This window comes from Schistocerca nitens, chromosome 7 (genome assembly GCF_023898315.1).
Source record: "Schistocerca nitens isolate TAMUIC-IGC-003100 chromosome 7, iqSchNite1.1, whole genome shotgun sequence".
NCBI classification, from domain to species: domain Eukaryota; kingdom Metazoa; phylum Arthropoda; class Insecta; order Orthoptera; family Acrididae; genus Schistocerca; species Schistocerca nitens.
Window position 1 is genome coordinate 610,188,325 of NC_064620.1, and position 23,466 is coordinate 610,211,790.

General features: G+C 46.6%; 1 protein-coding gene across 1 annotated transcript in view; it reads left to right on the forward strand.

Annotated features, from left to right (window-relative positions):
* The window catches only part of LOC126195778 (microtubule-associated tumor suppressor candidate 2 homolog), a 604,136-nt gene that overhangs the window by 240,888 nt on the left and 339,782 nt on the right, over positions 1-23,466 (forward strand). The window contains exon 6 of the mRNA XM_049934411.1: positions 14,485-14,589. Coding sequence (XP_049790368.1) covers positions 14,485-14,589 — 105 coding nt within the window. The remainder of the gene's footprint in view (positions 1-14,484; positions 14,590-23,466) is intronic.

A 23,466-nucleotide genomic window follows, 5' to 3' on the forward strand; every position in this document is an offset into this window, starting at 1 on the left:
ACCACGGGGATCAGTCTGAAGGGAAGAAATGTAACGACATGGACAGAAAATGGGGCCGACCGCTGTAGCCGAGCGGTTGTAGGTGCTTAAGTCCGGAAGCGCGCGGCTGCTACTGTCACAGGTTCGAATCCTGCCTCGGACATGGATGTTTGTAATGTCCTTAGGTTAGTTAGGTTTAAGTAGTTCTAAGTTCCAGGGGACTGATGCTCTCAGATGTTAAGTCCAATAGTGCTCAGAGCCATTTGAACCATTTTTGACAGAAAATGGACCGTTCAGGCACAGACAGATGGCTTGGGTTGTCGACAATTCTTTTTCCGCTTAGTAGAATTTGAGCAGATGATATCAGATGACGTGCGAGGAAGCTCTCTTGAAGTTCTCCGTGAAAACTAAAATTCAAATAACTGAAAGGAACAGCAAATACGTTGGTGTTGTGAATAGCATGTGCAAGCGGAGGGGCCAAATGAATTTCTGCTACTAACAGCTCATGTCCGCCGGTGGAGTATATTGCAATGCGCGGTTTGAAACACAGAGCAGATGATACGAGAGTGCATTGTTCCGACAGGCTTTAAGTTTGTCAATGAAGAACTAAAATTTGTTCTCAGACCATTAGTTCAAAGGAAATACTCAGTTCGGTATCTTGTATCATTTATATAGTTTCAACCAGAAAGGAAACAGTCTGCGTTTTCGTTCGTAAGAAACCTAACATTCTCCCGTAAGCTGTAGTTCTGGGTTGTAGTTTGCACAGTTTCACTGGTTCCACAGTGATTGTCTCAGCCTCACATACGTAGGTGAATCATAGCATTTTGGCTGGTACCTAATGTCGCCATTACATACAGCGAAACTTTCTTAACAAAGGTTGGGGCACGCGAAGATAACGTCAGTCACGAAGAAAACGTCGCATATATCTAAAACGTATACGGACAAAAAAATTTTTTACTGCGACGTTAAGAGTTACAGCCCTTCCATTCTGTTAACGCTATGAATTAATCAGCATTGCACGTCGCAGCCAGATTTCCAGAGTCTACTTACAGTTACTTACCCAAGAAAGTCCACTTACTTCAAGGACACAGATTGATGATAATACTTTCTTCTTTGTCTCCCGCTTGAGTCAAGGGCACTGGACAAAAGGTCACGCGCCGGAGAGACCACTGGGCAACAACTCCTGCAGCTGTGATAACGGTACCAGTTCGAGGAGGAAGTGTCGAAAAGTTGGTGCAGTTATGTTTCACTGAAACCATTCACTAATTAATGATTAGATCTCGCAAAGCAACCAAATTGCGGGGTTTTGTGGTGGTATGAAGTGAGATACTGCCGGTGTTTTTCGGCATGCCATTAACTTACGTACCACCACCAACAACTACGACGTCGTCTTCCAATATGGAATGGTCCGCAGCATACTCATCATAAAGATAAAGAACAAAAGATAACCCTTAGTTACTGAGAAGGCTGAAATATACATCCGAGTTAAGGATCACAGTAACCACGCGGAACACTCCCAAAACACCATAGAGCCGCTTCTGGCTTGAACTACAGCCTGCATTCCATTCCAGTAGATAAATTGGGATGTCGTACATTCTTTATATTCTTTCTGACGGTTTACCGCCGAAAGAAATTCACCGCAAACAGGTATGTGTAAATAAGGAGTGTCTTCTTTCATTTGCGACAGTTTATAAACACGGGTTCGCGCGGCCATGACAAAACTGCGGAGCCACAGACTCGTATAGCACAAAATATGGATTTGGATAACTGGCAATTAAAGGTTTAGTATGTCATAGCTGTTTGGAATTTTAGTGCAGGTTTTTTAAGCAAAGATCAAAATAAAAATTGGAAAGAAATTTCTCAACTAAATGGTTCAAGCAGTTTCAACTGATTTTGTGCACATATTTGTTACTACAGATGTGACTAGCGTTCACCACTACGCGCCAAATAAGAAAGTTCATTGCAGTCCCTGGATGGTCGCCGATAGCAGCGCTCATGCAAAAGACGGTATTCCATTCTATCTACCGGAAAGGATATATCTACTATTACAATAAGTCCGACGTGAAAGGGATGCTTCGCATTGATTTCATTGCGAAATGGTAATAACAGCTGCCAATACCATTTGGCTTTTGGGTCAACATGATAAACAATTTCACGAGAGGATGGCTATTGCCGAAGAAACATCAGATCAGTCTGGCCACCTACGAAGTTGAGTTTGACATAGGAAAACTGGTTCGTTTTTCAATTTATTGACTTCCTCCTCGTGCCCACACAGCCATCTGTCGTGGAATGTCAGTTACGACGATACGAACGTAAGGACAACACAGCAGCAAGACTCCGGGCGGAGAAAATCTCCGACCCTGCCGGGAATCCATTCCGGACCCCTTGGATTAGCATCCTACCGCGCTGACCGCGCAGCTAAGAATACGGACGAAAAAACTGTTGAATTGCAGTTGTGTAGATGGAAGCTTCTCCCTGTTCGCAAGGTCCGACACCCCCCTTCCTGACACCTATTCCCATGTGTAAAGTAGTCTTTGGATTCGAAACATTTTTAATAAAGAAGAGTTTTTAGCAGCCATAGGCGGGCTTTATTCAGACTTTCCACGGTAACACTTAATAGACGTGGAGAACTGCCAGGTATAAAACTTTCCTCACTGCGCTCGTAACTTAATGCAGAAATGGAGGTACATGAGATGGGTGGGGTTGTACGGAAGCTGTTGTCAGGCCAGTCATACATTGCTCCCAGTGACGAATGAAACTGAAGGTGATAACTTCGCGAAGTACAGGTGGTGATACGACGTTGCTGGTGCCGGATCACGAACAGTGTTTCGGCTGGCGAATTCCTGTGCGCCTTTCGTCGCTTCATCTGGCGCAGGAAGTCGCCAGAGAGCGAAGCTCCGCTTTGATGGCTCACAGAAGGCGGTTTCTTCCTCTCGCTGGCGCGCCATCGTCAGGACGGCCGTAAAAATAGCGCTCCGACTGCTCGCTGGCGCGCGCGTCCGATCTGCCCGTGAAACGCGGCCTCTGCGACCGCTTCCAATTTCACGGCCGGTCTCTCGGCCCCCAGGTGTGCCGGTCGCGGCAGCTTCTGCTGCTATCGCACGCCCGGTCACTGGTCCCGTTTGAGTTGCAGTAGTCTGTAAACATTCGTGTAACTTGCAACGCGCAATCACGTTAAGGAACGAGGTATTCATTTACTTTTGACAAACCTTCAGTATGCACTCCACCGGGCACACCACCAACATCCAGTCCATATCACGTCTGTGACGCCATGTCTTGGCAAACCATCTCGGAAAACCATGATCTCCATTCCCATTTTTGAGTCATCAGTCTTCTTACTCGTTGGATACGGCCTGCCACGACTTACTCTCCTGTCCCCAACCTCTTCACCCTTCATTTCAGAGAAGCACTTGTACCTACGTCCTGAATTGTTTTTTTTTTTTGTTTTTTTTGTTTTTTTTTTTTTCAGTCTATCTTCTACGGTTTTTACCGTGTATAGCTGCCTCTAGTACCGTAGGGGTTACGTCATGATGACTTAACGCGTGTCTGTCATCCTGTTTCGTAGTGAAGTTTCTCATACTGAGAAAATGGAAGAAGCAATCCACATTTAACTTGGAAATACTTAGCCGGCCAGGGTGGCCGAGCGGTTCTAGGCGCTGCAATCTGGAACCGCGCGACCGCTACGGTCGCAGGCTCGAATCCTGCCTCGGGCATGGATTTGTGTGATGTCCTTAGGTTAGTTAGGTTTAAGTAGTTCTAAGTTCTAGGGGACTGATGACCTCAGATGTTAAGTCCCATAGTGCTCAGAGCCATTTGGACCATTTTTTTGAAAAACCTTAAGTCAGGCTCCCACTAATAAAAATTTATTATTGACGATCAATTCAGACAGTTGAAACTGTCTTCTTCTAATCTTTAAAAAAATATTCGGTTTTAAATCATGTTCCATTATGAGTTGATCCCTCATGCCATGTCATTATGGTGGAGAATGTACAGCACATTATACATCGGTGTATCAAAAGTAAAACCATATGCAGATAAAAAGCATCTTGTGTAAATGGGCATGTTGAGAGACATAGCACTTCACTGAGGAACACACAATATATAATAAAAATGCGCATTTGTGCAGATGTTTACGTTTATGCGACATGCTGTAATTGAACTGAATAGTCGTGCGGTTGCCACTTCCTTCAGTGATTTTATCAATTCCAAAGACATGTTGCCTACCACGACTTGTTCGATCCAAAGTGTCCTAAATTTCTGTGAACTCTAATTGCTAGTTTTCACCAAAATCGGTCAAGTCTGCGGCAGTGGACGAGGCGTAAACTGCGGATGCACTCCTGTCGTCCACCCGGAATTATGCGAGGTATCGGACACATGAAAAAAGTCTGATGATTGCAATTTGTTTACTTACCAAATAATATTTAATTGCTTCGGTCACTCAGAACCTTTCTGTGCAAGTCGTTTTTCCAGAAGCTGTGCCACTTTCAACTTTCAGTGGACCACAGAAATTAATCTGTAGTGAAGTGCTCGTCCGCTGTCACATCTGATGGATTTTGATGAAAACTGTTCGAGCTTAAGGACGCAGTTCGATGCACGGGATGGGTGGGGCAGCTGCCGCGGCGCGCCGGCCATCAGCGATATTTCTGTCCAGCGGGGCTCCAGCGGCCTCCGGGCTGGCGGTGGCGACGGCACGCCACCGTCAGCTTTATTTCCGTCCGTCGCCGCGCCGCGCCGCGCTGCGTGGCAATCAGAGTCCTCCAGTCCGGATCCAGGGGACAGGGAGTGGCCAGTCAGGCCGCTGGCCTCCAACCGATGACCTTGCCGGTACGTTTGCTCTCCGGTGCCACTTGACTGGTGATAAAATCTGTCAATGAGCACATCCGGACAAAAAAAAAAACCAACTTTCACCCACTGGAGACAAGTCGATAATACTGTGTAGCTCAGCATCTAGCCTCAGTTCAGCGAGGGAGAGGCGTTCCACAAGTTCCTTCACGTATGCCACATCCAGCTACACGTTGATCTTCAGCTCGCATAAAGCTATCACATTGCGGTTTTACGGCTCGGATCGTTTCACCAGCTGTTCCAAATAGGGTTAGACATTTTAGAATGGCTAAAATCGGGTGATTTAGTGTGCCAGTGGCGGTTCGGTAGGGTGCCCGAGTGTTCGTCAAACTGTGTGTGTGTGTGTGTGTGTGTGTGTGTGTGTGTGTGTGTGTGTGTGCAGGTCTGCGAACGCGCCTGTTCGCAACCATATCATTCAACGTTATTGCCGAAAATGTGCTGGTGTGGACTTGGAACGGTGAGACATATCACGTGGGCCTTGCAATTAGACTTCACCATGTCACATTGCCCGCTTACCATGCGTCTTGTGCCCCTTTGCAGAGGAGACTGCACTACAGTCGGTCCATTGATGGCATTCACCTTGACGCTACTGGCAATGAATAATTGTATAATTTTCATGTATGCTATAATCCAGAGTGGGGCAAATAAAAGTGACCCGCAGAACAGAGTTCCAGGGTACAAAGAAAATCAGCAGAGGAAACGAAATAGAGTACCTAGCTCACTATAGCACATGTTGAAAGTGACCACTTGCCAGTTTTGGTGGTCAGTAAGCTGCTGAAGGCGAATCGAAGTGGGAATGCTGGAATCGCTGCAGTCTTATCCGAAATGCTCTGCTGCAGTTCTTGAAGACTGTGAGGACTGTTGCGATGCACCTTAGACTTCAGGGCTCCCCATACCAAGTAATCGCACACCGACATCAGACTGACCTCTGCCAACAGTTGTCAGGCGTGAAGATCGTGTAAATGTGCTCCAAGGGACGGGCGTGAATCACTTGGCGGGCGTACACGTGGTGTGGTTACATGCACACATTCACGTCCAATCATATCCGCTCAGAGATACGTAAACAGGCAGAATACGGCGCTGCGGTCGGCAGCGCATACTACTGCTGCTACAATGGCAGGTTATCAGAGTGAGTTTGACAGTGGTGCTGTAGTCGGCGCAAGAGAGATGGGTCGCAGCACCACCGAGGTAGCGACCATTTCACGAGTGTACCGTGAATATCAGGAATCCGATAAAACATCAAATCTCCCACATCGTTGCAGCCGGAAAAACATCCTGCGAGAATGGGACCAACGGCGACTGAAGAGCATCGTTCATCGTGACAGAAGAGCAACCCTTCCGCAAATAGCAGCAGATTTCAAAGCTGGGTCATCAAGAAGTCTTAGCGTGGAACCATTCAACGAAACATCGTCGATATGGGCTATTGGAGCCGAAGGCCCACTCGTGAGCCCTTGATGACTGCACGACATAAAGCTTTACGCCTCGCCTGGGCACGTCAACACCGACATTGGACTGTTGATGACTGGATACATGTTGCGTGATCGGACGAGTCTTGCTTCAAATTGTATCGATTGGATGGACGTGTACTGGTATAGAGACAACCTCATGAATCCTTGGACCCTGCATGTCAGCAGGGACTGTTCAAACTGGTGGAGGCTCTGTAATGGTGTGGGGCGCGTGCAGTTGGAGTGATATGGGACCCTGGATACGTCTAGATATGACTCAGATATGTGACACGTACGTAAGCATCATGTCTGATTACCTGCATGCATTCATGTCCATTGTGCATACCGAGGGACTTGGGCAATTCCAGCAGGACAATGCGACACGCCACTCGTCCAGGATTGCTACAGAGTGGCTGCAGGAACTCTCGTCTGAGTTTACACACTTCCGCTGGCCACCAAACTCCCCAGACAGGGACATTATCGACTATATCTGGGATGCCTTGCAACGTGCTGCTCAGAAGAGATCTCTATCCGCTCGTACTGGTACGGATTTATGAACAGCCCTGGAGGTTTCGTGGTGTCAGTTGGCTCCAGCACTACTTCAGACATTAGTCGAGTCCATGCCACGTCGTGCTGCGGCACTTGTGCGTGCTACACGACATTAGACAGGTGTACCAGTTTCTTCGGCTCTTCAGTGTATATCTTACACTGTACGTGATCAGGGTGATTAATGTTGAAATAAGGTTACAACTACTATGAGCCTGCGTTACGTATATCCTTCAGTTCTCGCCTCCACTATCAGACTGACTCCAGCCTTACGTATCAGGCCGTTCTCTTGTCTGTTCTCCCAGTCAGAGACCAGAAAAGGTCATTCTTATTTATAAAGACAAGCTATTGACAGCCAGTAGGGGACGAGGAACGCATTTGTCCGGCATTTCACGCGATCCATCACGCACCCAATGAGTGATTACGACGCAACATCTATCGCCGAGTAGACTTCATCCCTCTTTGCACAACATTACAGCAGGTATCATAGGACCAACTAGCCAAAAACGTAACATACTGACATCTTGGAGGACGGAAATGTCTACGATGAACATATCTACATCTACATTTATAATCCGCAAGCCACCCAACGGTGTGTGGCGGAGGGCACTTTACGTGCCACTGTCATTACCTCCCTTTTCTGTTCCAGTCGCGTATGGTTCGCGGGAAGAACGACTGTCTGAAAGCCTCCGTGAGCGCTCGAATCTCTCTAATTTTACATTCGTGATCTCGGGAGGTATAAGTAGGGGGAAGCAATATATTTGATACCTCACCCACAAACGCACCCTCTTGAACCCTGGCGAGCAAGCTACACCGCGATGCAGAGCACCTCTCTTGCAGAGTCTGCCACCTGAGTTTATTAAACATCTCCGTAACGCTATCACGGTTACCAAATAACCCTGTGACGAAACGCACCGCTCTTCTTTGGATCTTCTCTATCTCCTCCGTCAACCCGATCTGGTACGGATCCCACACTGATGAGCAATACTCAAGTATAGGTCGAACGAGTGTTTTGTAAGCCACCTCCTTTGTTGATGGACTACATTTTCTAAGCACTCTCCCAATGAATCTCAACCCGGTACCCGCCTTACCAACAATTTTATATGATCATTCCACTTGAAATCGTTTTGTACGCATACTCCCAGATATTTTACAGAAGTAACTGCTACCAGTGTTTGTTCCGCTATCATATAATCACACAATAAAGGATCCTTCTTTCTATGTATTCGCAATACATTACATTTGTCTGTGCTAAGGGTCAGTTGCCACTCCCTGCACCAAGTGCCTATCCGCTGCAGATCTTCCTGCATTTCGCTACAATTTTCTAATGCTGCAACTTCTCTGTATACTACAGCATCATCCGCGAAAAGCAGCATGGAACTTCCGACACTATGTACTAGGTCATATTATGAAGATGTAGAAGAAAGGCCTACGTATGACGATAGAGAATGTTGATATAAACGTCCTTGTTCATGATCAGTGCTATCTGAATGACTGGGTTGAAGTTATGGTTCGAAAAACACGTCCAAACCATCACGGAACCACCTTCGACAAGAACAACTTCCCCATTAGGGGCTCAGCATTCGTTTGTTGAGTACGGGCTCGGCGACCCCGGGTTTCCTGAGCTGGGGACTGGCAAGCGCCGCGTCCTCTGTCACCGTAAGCTCTGGTCATACTTCGACCACCGTGCGGCGCGGCGGTGGAATGTTGTGTGTTTCGGAGAACGGGGGTCTTGGCTTCACCGCATGCACCGCGAGGAAGGTACACACCTCCGTAAAAAACCCTCAGCCTCAAGGTGTGCTGCATGCTGAGGAGGTGAACGGCTGTTGAGATGAAACAGTCTTTAGGGAGCAACCTCTGGGGCACGTGCCGCTCCCAGGTGTATCAGGCTTGCTCAGGCATGCAGGGTTCTGCCTGGGTCGACAGTCGTTTCCTTAGCATCTCGTCTGATCCTTATGGAACTCACTACTACTCCTGATTGGATGGGTGAACAGTCAGGCAGCACTTACACCCACTCCTCAAAGAGAGCTAGATTGGTCAGTCCTCCAGAAAACAAGCTTCAGGGTAATAGTAACAGGGAATTAGCGTGCCATAACACTTTCATTGTAATCACGCGAAACTGGGGAAGCTTTGAGAAGATATCCATTTTCTATATTGACAAGGCATTGGCTGGGTCTCTGAAAAGTGTCAAACGACTTCGTAATGGAACCCTTTTAGTTGAAACTGCTAATTCCAACCAAATATCTGAACTTCTGGGATGTGAGGCCTTAGGTGACTACCCAGTCGAGGCTGAACTGAATAACACCCGGAACTATAGTAATGGCGTGGTTACCTGCTCCGATATAATGGAGGTGGACCCCGCGGGGTTACGTGAGGAGTGAAATAATGTGGGCGTCACGGAGGTGCAGAATTATATGAGGAGTGTCAACGGCAAATTGGAAAAATCGGCAACGTTTATTCTAACATTTAGTGCTCCCGAATTGCTGGAACATATCCATGCAGGCTATATCCGCCTTAAGATCGCCCGTTTGTTCCTAACCCCATGCGATGCTATAAATGTCAAAGATTTGGCCATACAACTATGGGATGCAACGGGAAGGCTACGTGTGGCAATTGTTGAGGTTCCGCTCACGAGTCAGGGACTTCTTGTACAGTTATTCCGAAATGTGTAAACTGCTCTGGGGATCACCCAGTGTGGAGCAGAAAGTTTGGGGTTTACAACGAGGAAAAGAAAATTCAAGAGTTGAAAGTAAAGAGACGCAAACCCTATGGTGAAGTTAAACAGCCTTACAAAGCCACGCAATCGCCGTCTTTTGCTGCTGCTTTTGCATCAGCCCTTAAGACACCAGCAGCTAAGTGTGATGCCTCCACACAAACTCAGACCACAGGTATCAGAACGAGCACATGCACTTGTCGGGATGTACCTGTGGGAGAAACGTTCCACTTGCAACTGATGTCGTTCGGAAGCCGTCAGCAGTAGTCTTACCAGCTAAGCCACATGCCACTCCCCAACATCAGAAGCCAACTTAGCCATCCCCGCAACCCAGGCAGCCGCCTCCTCCTGTCAGTAAAAAAAAACTTCCTTCGAAAAGTAGTTCCAAGTCCAAGAAAGCGGTAGGTAAACCTTCGGATCGACGAGCTCTCTCATTTTCTGGTGGAGACTATGCTCTTCAGGATATGTACTTCCAATCGGAGGAACCAGAGAGCGCGGAACCGGCTAACGTCGTCCCCCCCCCCCCCTGACATCCCCGGTAAATCACCGCCTCTGAGGGAGAAAGAAAAGAACCACCATCGAATGGCTTCCATAGGGACTTCTGTGTTGTAGTGGAATTTGAATGGATACCGCTCACATTTGGAAGAATTGCCGCTGCTGGACCAGGATAAACCTTTCTACATCTACTTACAAGAGACGCATCTTAAAGTCGCGCGCGCGCACACACACACACACACACACACACACACACACACACACACACACACACACCTGCATTATAGGGCTACCACATATACTGGATAGACGATACTACTGTAGGCAGGACTAAAGGTGGAGTGGCTATTTTCCTTGATGACAGATGCCACTCCTCTCCTGTCCCTCTCACCACGGCCATGCAAGCAATTGCTGCGAAAGTTATCGCACCTTTTACTATCACAGTGTGTTCTTTGTACCTGCCCCCCAATGACGCTTTGGATGCGGACGCACTCCCACGCCCATTCCTCCTTTGGGGGACTTCGATGGTCACAATGTGCTGTGGGGCTCGGCTACTACGTGCTCCAGGGGCGGATGATAGAGCGAGTCGTCCATTCTGAGAATATCTGCATTCTGAACACGGGTCAGATGACTCACTTTTCTACAGCTACAGGGTCTTTTTCAGCAATTTATCTTCGGTTTTGTTCCCCAGCTATTGCAGACTCAGTGGGAAGTGGCTCCAGACTTACATTCTAGTGACCACTTCCCAGTATGGATTCGTTTGCCACCTAGAACAGTAGCCACCACGAAAAAACGCAGGTGGCTGATCCAAAGGGCCAATTGGTTACAGTACAGGCGACAGGCTATTTTTGAACGAAACGATTGTGCACGGGAGGCGGTGGCCCATATCACTCATGAGATCCAAAGGGCTGCTGCAGAGTCCATTCCCAGGCCTAGTAACCACCTCAGACGACGGTCTGTACCTTGGTGGAATGACGACTGTGGATTGGCAATCAGGACCAGACGGACAGCTCTGCAGAACTTCAAACGGTTTCAAACTAAAGTCAATCTTCATGTCTTCAGGTCTGCGAGAGCACATACAAAGCTATTGATCAAAGAATGGAAGAGGGCTTCCTGGAGGAAATTCATGACTTCCATTAATCGGTCCGCTTCCGCTGCTCACGTTTGGGAATCAATAACACGGATTTCAGGCAAGGGTAGTCCACATCCCCTTAAGGCCTTGTCAAATAATAGGGTCTTGGTGGACACGCCAGAAGACATGGCTCATGTTTTCGCTCAACCCTTACTAAGTCATCCAGACAAGCTCCTGCTGTTCAGGTATTCTGTCGGACTGCAGAGATGACGAAGCTCAATTTCTTCTCGCGTAATGAGGAAGTCTCCAACCTTGCATTCTCCATGTGGGAACTGCAATCAGCTTTATCTGCAGCCAGACACACTGTTCCAGGACTTGATGAGATCCATTATACTTTGCTTCGTCATCTGTGCCCTGAAGCGAAAGGTCAGCTCATCTCTTGTTTCGATCAGATCTGGTTTGATGGACAGTACCCCACGACTTGGAAGGAGGCAATATTAATTCATTTCGGGAAACCAGGCAAGGACCGTAGCGCCCCTAACAGTTATGAGTGAGTGTCGCCCTTACCAGTTGTGTGGGTAAGACTCTTGAACGCATGGTCAACCGCCGCCTCGTCTGGCTGCTCGAATTCCGAGGTCACCTGAGCCGCTCCCAGTGCGGTTTCAGGCCCTACCGTTCCACTCTTGGCAACTTAATTCTACTGGAGACGGCGATACAGGAGTCGTTCTTAAGCCGAAACCATTTAATTTGGGTGTTTCTTGACCTCGAAAAAGCATATGACAATACTTGGAGGTACAACATCCTTCTCCAACTTCATGCATGGGAACTACGTGGACGCCTCTTCTGATCCAACCCTTTCTCGAGGACCGGCGTTTTCGTTATCGCATTGGCGATGCCATGTCTGATAACTTTGTTCAGGAGAATGGTGTGCCCTAAGGCAGTGTCCTCAGTGTCACATTGTTTGCCATCGCTATCAATGGCATTTCCTCCGCAGTCAGGATGGATGCCAGCAGGAGATTGCTCTCGGTTGTTCTGTGGATTTCCCTGATAGGGTTTTTATAGTGCGTCTCCCAGAAAAATTTACAAATTATGATGCGGAGTTATATGGCATTCCGATGGCACTTGAGAAAGTTCACGGACTTCACCATGCGAGTTTTCTTGTGTGTTCCGACCCTTAGTGCATTGCAAGCATTTCACCAAATATATCCGGTAGACCCGCTGATTCAGCTCATCGATGACTCCTTACAGCAGCTCCAACGCCGTGGCAAGTAGGTGATCTTTTGCTGGGTACGTGGCCATGTTGGGATACACGGTAACGATATGGCTGACAAAGCTGCCAAGGAAACTTGTTGGGTGATGCTGTCCATGAATGTCCCATCCCGTTGCACGCCATTATCTCATTTTCTGGCAGATTCATCATGAGTCAGTGGGAGACTGAATGGTTGCAGGTGTCGGACAACAAACTGGGTCACTCAAATCGACCCCAAATGCTTGGCGGGCTTCGTGTCAGCCTCGCCGCTGGAGGGAGGTTTTGCTTACCAGACTGCGCATCGGGCGTAGCCTTTTCACACGTGGCTTCCTCCTCCGGGGGGAGGATCCACCACTCTGTGAAGTTCGTGGCGTGGTTCTAAAAGTGGAGACTGATAAACCAGTTTCCAGAACAGCTGCTTTGCTGTCATTGTCAATTGTAGACCATGACTGGGCAGGGTGGACGCTGGATTCTGTTGCTTTCTGACTGCAAGTTGTTAGTATATTCTGTGATTTGTCCCACTGCTGTAATGGATCCCCCACCACTACGTTAGCGAATATACTGTTTGTTAAAGTTTCGTGGTTATCACATTTTGTTTCACAGTGCTTGGAAACAATCTGATAGACGACACTACTTGCGGACAAAATACTATTTGTCTCTATCAGTACCAGCGAAATGCCGAATCACAGCGACCAAGCCCGACCACATCTCGGGCCGCAACGCAGTGTTCTAAAGGCCGCGCCCGAGTATAGCTCGGGCCGAGATTTTCTCGACGTGCAAGCCAATGATAGCTCGAGATCTGGATTTATTTCATATGAGAACAATATTTGGATGTCTTGCTACCTGTCTCCAGGCAGCTACTGCCTTCTGTTGTCAATTTCTAGAACTATTCCGAAAGAAACATTAGTGAACGTAACAGTTGCTGAGGCGACTGGCCGAGCCAATTTGCGATCGCGCCGATGTAATTTCGTGCGTGCACTCCTTACGTTTCCCAGTTTGCTGTAATTCTTCTACAAATGTGTCACGCTTGTTGGGTGAGCAAGAAATTTTGTAAGCTCGAGAGGAAGAAGCTGCTCAACAACTCACCTCGCACGAACTTGTGGGAGAGAATAATTACAGTTTCTTTAATCATTCTCTTAAAATTTGTATTGTATCAAATAACTATAATATTTATGAAAAGCAAATGAAACCTGGCGTGTTTTTAGTACGTATTACTCTTTAAGATATTTCAGTTACATATAGTCTGGATATCTGCAAGTGGTAGCTTGCTGCCTCAAGACATATATGTAGTAACTGTAGCACTGGTTTTACTGCGTGGAGCCTTTCATATAAACCTCTCAATGAGCATATTATGTCCGTATTTTAATTTCCGTCACTGTTCATGTGAAATACTCAGACTCAATTTCTGTTGCCCCTGGGTGCCGTTTGATAGGCAACCAGCAATAGGACACGGTTTCTTGCTCAGGTAGAGCTGCTAGGAAATGTTGGCTGTAGACCCATTTTGATGTCAGCTTTACCAAATCCGCATGTAGTTTGGCTGGTATTGGTGCTCTTGTTTCAGACGATTTGAAAATACTACTTTAGCCGAAATCAGGCAATTGCAGTCAATCCAAACAATATATTCAGCCGAAACAATGACGACGTTGAAACAGCCTTCGAAGATATTGTGTGATTGTTTAATTACGAGGTGATGTCGGTGGCAGTGGTGAAATGGAAGTCTGTAGTTAAAATCTCTTTGGTTCTTCTCAAATACAATGTTGTGTGCGAATCTGGTTTACATGTTACCTTCCACTTTTTAAAACGTGTCATAGCATGTATGTGCTAAATTTCGTGGTGCACCTGTGGGGTCATACGTATTCTACACACACACACACACACACACACACACACATGTACTTGGTTAAATTAACAATGACCAACAGGTAGTATTGTTTTGAAGAAATAAGCAAAGTTTCTACATTGCTAGCACAGCTGCAGTCACGAGATAAACAGTATATAACCCTGGCTGCTGTAACAAAATCCCCCAATCACAGGAATTTATTTTCCTCTGAGGACAAACATAACGGTAAGATTTAGACGTATTCGTGTTCTCAGAAAACTTGTAGGACCGTTTTTAAGGGAATATTTATCTGTTTTGTTGCAGGATCAGCGAAAAAGCGAGCAGATACGACTCGAGCGAACAGCCCACTCAGCGATGGGTCCCTCAACTCGTCCGCGTCACACCAGCCGGCGCGCAGGCAGAACCAGCGTGAGTAACCGGTGCAAATTACGTTAGCCTGCCCGCAGTGCGCATGCGTCACCCTTGTCGCTTCCGTCTGCTTGACGAGCATAATCCAGCTTCACTGTGTGTGTGTGTCTCCTATAGTTACTGTCTATACGTCTGACTTCATTACATGCAGATTGAACATTCACTGTACTAAAAGTAAGCGGTAAGTGCCTTTTCAGAAAAAATAGCAAAATTGGTGTTATTACTTTTGTTAAGCAGTGCGTAAGCGAAGATCCTAAGGGAATAAAATAAGTGACAACCTAACTTTATCGACAACACCGTGATTACGGTTCTGGTCTTCGGCAGGGCGACAGTAGTATTTCAGAGGGTGGAAGGCGTTTGGATGTTGTTACTGAAAGTTACAATCAATGCAAGCCAATCATCCACAGAGCAGAAGAGTTACTTTCTACCACTGCTCTATGAAAAAGATGGTAATATGCACCGGAACAAAAATGTAGGAACACAGTAAGAAACTATAACATTTATTAATAGCGGTGGTACAAAACTTCACTTGACTTAGCTAACAGCTCGATGTGTGGCATTTGATGTCCTGTACCTAATACGATGAAACTCTAAAAAACTTGGAGCCGTGTCGTGTCGTTTGACGAGTTGCGGTTTTCCTTTTTCTCGACCGATGCAAAGCGTCAGAGTAGCGACAGCGCAACGAGCCGTTAGAACTGCGGTCTGTGGCGGCTGTTTGTCGAAGCCGAGGTGCGTGCGTGCGTGCCTCTGTGGTGGTGATCAGAGAGCCGTGCACCGTTCATTTCATGTACAGCAATGGGTGCTAGTCGCCTAATTTTAAAAATGCATACGCAATGGCAGGGACCGTTTTATTACATAAAGACTAGTTTTTCGCTTCTTAGTCCGTAGCGGCTGCTGTTCGTATGATATCAATGTTCTCATCACTCAAGTACCGCAAATTACTATATATAAGCTGCCCGGAAGATTGAAACCACGTCACGTCAGTCAGAAATGTTATTAGTGAATCTACGCAACTGTTCTACACTTTATAAAGAACACCCTCTTACTGATATCTGGCTCCCTAAAATCTTGCGTAGACCATCTTGCGCATCGTTTAAAACCGATCTATAAACATACGATGGTCGTGAAGTAAGTAATGCATTTTATTCTCGGCCAGTTTCGGTTGGAAGAATGCGGAATTTGTTGTGGGACAACCCCCTTCAGCCCCTACAGTTACAGGAAGTTAAGATAGGTGGCGGCGCTATGCGTAACTTTCAAAATGGCGTCTGTAAGGGAGGCGCATCCCAAGCAGAGAGCTGTCACGAGTTTCTTTTGCCTGAAAAACAGAGCATGGGAAGGGGAGGCTGGTAAAGCTTATAGGTGACAGAGTAGTGGGTGGTGGTGGGATCACTCAGGGAAAAATTCCTGTAGTAGCTGGTGCTAGAGCTGCACCTTCTTTAGATTGAAGTCAGCTGATAGGTATACCTGCTTAAAGGAAGGGCTCACCTTCAGAGGACGTCATGTTTCCAAGAAGATATTTCATCAAAATATAAGAGGTATTAGAGATAAAGTTAGTGAACTGCTTGTAAATGTTGACTCTGAAATTGGTATATCGGTATACTACTTAAATTATTTAACAAATCAAATGCTTTCTTTACCAGGATACAGATTAGCTGGCTGTTTCTGAAGGAGTTCTTCATGGGGTGGGAGTAGTGGCCAAAGAGGAAAAAAAATCCATTTGAGTCCACAGACCTATGACGGCACTGCACTGAACAGATACTTGAATGTTACGCAGGCGCAGTTGAATTTAGTGAAACTAAACTTCTGATTGTTGTTGTTTATAGGTCCCCAAGCTCTGACTTCGGAGCATTTCTGCTCAAGCTAGGGAGGTTTCTTGTTTCAATTTATAAGAGCTACCAGAAATCAGCTACATGTGCTGACTTCAATATAAATTCTGTATATGATAGTGCAAGAAAAAGGATGTTGGTAGATATCCTAAATTGCAATGATCTGATCCAGACTGTCTTTTATCCCAACTAGGGTGCAGGGGAACAGTTGCACAGCCATAGACAATATTTTTATTGACATCTTGGGTTGTCGGGTGTTCTGCCGGATATCAGCGTCGTACTTGCACGATATTTCGGTCACGTAGCTTATAACCTTCATCAGGTGCGACCTGAGACTGCTCCTCGAGTGGACCTGGTCCAGTATTTATGCCTATGGCCTTCCCCCTCCACCAACGGCTGCAGGTGCTTCCTCTGTGGTCCGCGCCCATTCCCTGCGACCTGCTGGAGCGTTGCTGCTCCCTTTTCCGTCCGCTGCGGTTCTAGGTGTTCCTTCTGCGGTCCGCGCCCACCAAACCCTCGCTGAGTAGCGGAGTGTGCGCTGATATGGAACTTCCTGGCAGATTAAAACTGTGTGCCCGACCGAGACTCGAACTCGGGACCTTTGCCTTTCGCGGGCAAGTGCTCTACCATCTGAGCTACCGAAGCACGACTCACGCCCGGTACTCACAGCTTTACTTCTGCCAGTATCTCGTCTCCTACCTTCCAAACTTCACAGAAGCTCTCCTGCGAACCCTGCAGAACTAGCACTCCTGAAAGAAAGGATATTGCGGAGTGATGGCTTAGCACACAGTTTTAATCTGCCAGGAAGTTTCATATCAGCGCACACTCCGCTGCAGAGTGAATATCTCATTCTGGAAACATCCCCCAGGCTGTGGCTAGGCCATGTCTCCGCAATATCCTTTCTTTCAAGAGTGCTAGTTCTGCAAGGTTCGCAGGAGAGTTTCTGTAAAGTTTGGAATGTAGGAGACGAGATACTGGCAGAAGTGAAGCTGTGAGTACCGGGCGTGAGTCGTTCTTCGGTAGCTCAGATGGTAGAGCACGCGACAAATGTAATGTTTCCTTAACACATTTCTCGTGCTGTTTGAGAATTGCTTTCCATTACATCGTCCGAAACGGGGTACTAGCAGTAAAAGGCAGCCCAGGCGTCTGACTAGTGGGATAAGAACATAATGTAGAACAAAGCGGGAATTCGGTCCGCAGCTTGTGGTCTAGAGGCCGCTGGATCACGGGGTCACGGATTAGGGATTTTCTCTGCCCGGGACTGGGCGTTGGTGTTGTCATCATCATCATATCATTTGTGGCAGTGGCTAGAGAGGACTGTGGAAACATTGGACTGCGTAAAAATTGTGACTTTGTACGGGCGCTGATGTTCGCACAGTTGTGTGCCCCATAAACCAATCATCATCAATGCGGGAATTACATCAAAATGTTACAGGTAGTCACAACAAAGCTACAGTAATCCGTTATAAACAGTACTGTAAGGTGCTTAAAAATGTTATTAGGAAGGCAAAGAGTACGTGGTATGCAAATAGAATAGCTAATTCACAGGATAAAATTAAAACTACATGGTCAGTTGTTAATGAAGTGTCTGGACAGCAGCACAAGGTCGACGATATGTCAGTTCGCAGTAAAAATATTTCTGTTACTGATAAATCAAATATATGTACAGTATTTAAGTCATTTTCTGAGCATTGCTGGTGAATCAAATAAAAATTTAGTTTCTACAGGGTATCATATAACTCTCTTGGCAAATACCTTTCCGAGATTGATGTCTGAAATACTCCTCTGTGATGCAGACAAGGGGGAGATTGAGTCAATAATTAAATCACTGAAGACTAAGGACTCTCATGGCTATGATGGGGTGCCTAGCAGAATAGTAAAGTACTCTGCAGCACATGTTAGCCGTGTATTTAGCCGCCGGCCGGAGTGGCCGAGCGGTTCTAGGCGCTACAGTCCGGAACCGCGCGACCGCTACGGTCGCAGGTTCGAATCCTGCCTCGGGCATGGATGTGTGTGATGTGCTTAGGTTAGTTCGGTTTAAGTATTTCTAAGTTCTAGGGGACTGATGACCTCAGCAGTTAAGTCCCATAGTGCTCAGAGCCATTTTTGTATTTAGCCATATTTATAATTTTTCCTTTAGGAATGGTCAGTTTCCTGAACGATTAAAGTACCCAGTAGTAATGCCATTTTATAAAAAGGGGAAAGGGATAATGTAGACAATTTTAGTCCTATTTCTATGCCATCAGTGTTTGCAAAAGTTATTGAAAAGGCTGTGTATGTAAGGATAATTGATCATTGTATATCACACGTTTTCCTATCAAACGTTGAGTTCGGCTTTAGAAGTCGTTTAACGACTGGCTTTTCTCTGTGAGGTACTGGACAGGTTAAAGAAAAGGTTTCGAACGCTAGGCATATTTAACTAAGGCGTTTGATTGTGTTGACCAATAAATATTGCTCAAGATCTTGGACCATTAAGGAATAGGGGGAGTAGCTCACAACTGGTTCACCTCTTACTTTAGCAACAGACGTCAAAAGGTCATTATTCACTGTATTAAGAATGGTTCAAATGGCTCTGAGCACTATGCGACTTAACTTCTGCGGTCATGAGTCGCCTAGAACTTAGAACTAATTAAACCTAACTAACCTAAGGACATCACACACATCCATGCCCGAGACAGGATTCGAACCTGCGACCGTAGCGGCCGCGCGGTTCCAGACTGTAGCGCCTTTAACCGCTTGGCCACCACGGCCGGCCACTGTATTAAGAATGGCTGTGATATGGGGTCTGAGTGGCATACAGTCGAGTGGGGGGGGGGTGCCCCAGGGATCAGTGTAAGGGCCACTCCTGTTCCTTACTTATATATTTGACCTGCCCTCTAGTACTACAGGTAACTCTAATACTGTTTGCTGATGACCCTAGCTTGGTAGTAAAGGGTATTGTGTGCAACAATGGATCCGTTTCAAATAGTGCAGTTCATAACACAAGTTCATGGCTTGTAGAAAATAAACTAACGCTAAATCACAGTGAGACTCAGTTCTTACAGTTTATAACACACAATTCAACAAAACCTGACGTTTTAACTTCACAGAATGGGCATATGATTAGTGAAACTGAACAGTTAACATTTCTAGGTGTTCAGATAGACAGTAAGCTGTCGTGGAAAGCCAACGTTCAGGATCTTGTTCAAACAATGCTGCCATTTTTACTTTTCGAACGCTATCTGAAGTGGGTAATCGTTGGACACGAAAATTAGTATACTTATTTTCATTCGCTTATGTCGTATGGTATTACATTTTCGGGTAACGCTTCCCATTCTAAAGGGATGTTTTTGGCTCAAAAATGGGCGCTTCGGGCAATAAGTGGAGTAAGTTCACGAACCTCTTGTCGACTCTCTTTCACAAGTCTGGGTATTTTGACACTGGCCTCTCAATATATACACTTTGTGAACAAAAGTATCCGGACACCCCACGAAACATCCGTTTTTCATATTAGGTGCATTGTGCTGCCACCTACTGCCAGGTACTCCATATCGGCGACCTCAATAGTCATTAGACATCGTGAGAGAGCAGAATGGGGCGTCCCGCGGAACTCAAGGACATCGAACGTGGTGACGTGATTAGGTTAACTTGCGTCATACGTCTGTACGCGAGATTTCGACACTCCTAAACATCCCTAGGTCCACTGTTTCCGATGTGGTAGTGAAGTGGAAACGTGAAGGGACACGTATAGCACCGAAGCGTTGAAGAGAGTCGTAAGTGTTATAGGCAGACATCTATCCAGACCATCACACAGGAATTCTAAACTGCATCAGGATCCACTGTAAGTACTATGACAGTAAGGTGGGAGGTGAGAAAACTTGGATTTCATGGTAGAGCGGCTGCTCATAAGCCACACATCACGCCGGTAAAAGCCAACGTCGCCTCGCTTGGTGTAAGGAGGGTAAACATTGGACGATTGAACAATGGAAAAACGTTGTTTGGAGTGACGAATCACGGCACATAATGTGGCGATCCGATGGCAGGGTGTGGGTATGGCGAATGCCCAGTGAACGTCATCTGCCAGCGTGTGTAGTGCCAACAGTAAAATTCGGAGGCGGTGGTGTTATGGTGTGGTCATATTTTTCATGGAGGGGGCTTGCACCCCTTGTTGTTTTGCGTGACACTATGACAGCACAGGCCTACATTGATGTCGTAGGCACCTTCTTGCTTCCCACTGTTGAAGAGAAATTCGTGAATGGCGATTCATCTTTAAACACGATCGAACACCTGTTCATAATGCACGGCCTGTGGCGGAGTGGTTACACTACAGTAACGTTCCTGTAATGGACTGGCATGCACAAAGTCCTGACTCGACTCCTATAGAACACCTTTGGAATGTTTTAGAACGCCGACTTAGTGCCGGGCCTCGCTGACCTACATCGATACCTCTCCTTAGCGCAGCACTCCGTGAAGAATGAGCTGCCATTCCCCAAGAAACCGTCCAGCACCTGATTGAACGTATGCCTGCGAGAATGGAAGCTGTCATCAAGGCTAAGGGTGGGCCAACACCATATTGAGTTCCAGCATAGCCGATGGAGGGCGCCACGAACTTGTAATTTTCAGCCAGGTGTCCGGATACTTTCGATCACATAGTGTATATTCCTTACCGTCGTTTCTTGTCAACAATATTAGCGTATTAACAAGAATAAGCAGCTTTCAATCTCTTAATACTTGGCAGAAACCAAACCTGCATTTGGATCGGACTTCGTTAACTCTTCTGCAGAAAGGTGTGCAGTGTACTACTGCATCCGTTTTCGATAAGCCAGCATTAGGATCCAAAAATCTTACCACTGTGCCTTGAAAAATGAAGCTGTTTCTTGTTATATCGTTTATTGCGTTTACTTAAACTTATGGCTTGACTTTTTTTTTGTTATGTATTATTACTTTTATGTTGTAATTTCAAGTACTGACACGTTCCATGACTTTGGAGATTTGCTCCTCAATTTGGTGCTACGGAACTTGACGTGTAAATAAAAATAAATAAATAAATATTCATAGGAGCTCGCAGAATGTCTACGGAGACATTGTGGTGAACACAAGCACGGTGAGTCGTTGGGCGATGCGTCTGTCATACCAACAAGGTCGCGTAAACCTGTCTGATATCCCGCGCGCCGGCCGGCCGGCCGGACACAGCTCTGACTGCTGCAATGTTGGAACGTGCGGACACTCTCATTAGAGGCGACCGGCGGATCACAAACGCACTCCTCGGTGCTCAACTGGACATATCTATCGATAGTGTTGGCACATCCCTCCACCAGTTGCAGTACTCACAGGTGTGTGTCCGCTGGGTTTCTCGCCGCGTAAGAGAAGTCCGTAAAGAGCAACGAAGGAAGAGGAACTGCTTGCACGTTACGAGGCTGGTAATGAGAATTTTTTGTCGAAAATCATCACAGATCACGACAATAAAAACTGATTCATCAGTTCGAACCGGAAACAAAACGGCATCCCATGGAATGGCGCCACACCAGCTCTTCTCCGAAGAAAAATTTCAAAGCCACATCGTCAGACAGTTAAGCCATGGTGGCGGTTGTCTGCTGCTCTGAAGGGGTTAGTGATACAGCAAGACTAGTAGAGTGGTATCATGTGGGCAAACAGGCAGTAAGGTATCTTTAGGGCGTCACATTGAACGAGGATTGTGTTGAAAAATACGGGTTTGTAGCCAAAAGAGTGGGAGTAATGTGGTGTAATGGAATCCTGAGTGAATTCTACCAGATTTTAGGAAAAAAATGTTTCATTTCTTAGTGAACATCCCTCGTATAATAGGAAATATCCCAGAGTGGAGATGCATGCATCCGAAACTTCAACGGCACATTATGTGATCTTGGATTACATGCTGGCACATGTTACGTTATACGACATGTCGTGATGTATCATGTCACTTTACGTGACACAGTGCATTGTATTATATGACATTGGTGCTGATACTGAAAATAAGAAAGCGAGTATGTAAAGATGTTTTCAGTTAAATGTCTGAAGCTCCCCGATAATTCGAAAAGCCAGTTCCCTCGCTTACACCTGTAACTCTGCCCAGGCAGGACACACTCGCCTTTTTTGTGTTACAGTAGGAGGATATTTTTCATACTGGAGCAACTGAGGTTTATTTAGACACACTGTGACAAAGCGCTGCTCTTCCTGTTATAACTCCCCGGTGAGCACGCTACGCACACTCACGTCTTTCAACACAACAGCCGTGTTTTCAGGGCCACAGGCAAACGTTACGGGTTTGACGAACACAGAAGCCCAGTATCGCGTCTCCCTCCGCTGGTCCGCTAGAAAACGCAGTTTCAAGCCCATAGGAAACGTATGTCGCTCCTTGCAAGAGTGGGTGTAAGGCTGGATTCAACATCTACAGCATTTTGGTAACTCTACGGTACCCAATCAATAATGGCTGGCGTCTGCTGGATATGCGATAAGTAAACAAACTTGTGGGCCACTTTCCTCGCTCAAATGAGGCTAGATCCGGCATTAGGATGGTGTCGCCGTGGGTACCTGTGAGTAGTTTTTATGTTTGTTATTAGTACCTGCGTCTCCGTTTACCAGATTATTCTCCTCGACCGTGGGTTAGATCGTTTCTGTTAAGTCACCAGCAAACGAGGGAATACCTCAGAATTTGCGTGTACAAAAAAAATGGCAGACGCAAAGAAGAGTCTGACCCCAACACGAGACCAGCACGTGGCAGCCACGTGGCGTGCAGCTGGCGGGCATCGTTGATGTCTGAGGGGCGTTTTTAATAACCAGAGAGAGAGAGAGAGAGAGAGAGAGAGAGAGAGAGAGAGAGAGAGAGTGTGTGTGTGTGTGTGTGTGTGTGTGTGTGTGTGTCTGGTAGGCAGGCTGCCAGCACGACAGACGCCTCTCCAGACAAGTGGCTTGGATCTACGGCTCAGGGCTATAGGAGGGTCTGACGCAAGAAGCTCACCACCGTCTGGAAGTTCGTCCGTGTAACGGCAAAGGTCCCGGACCGTAAATAGTTCCCAACGTGAGTGCAAGTTCAGAAAATATTTCCAGGGATCAA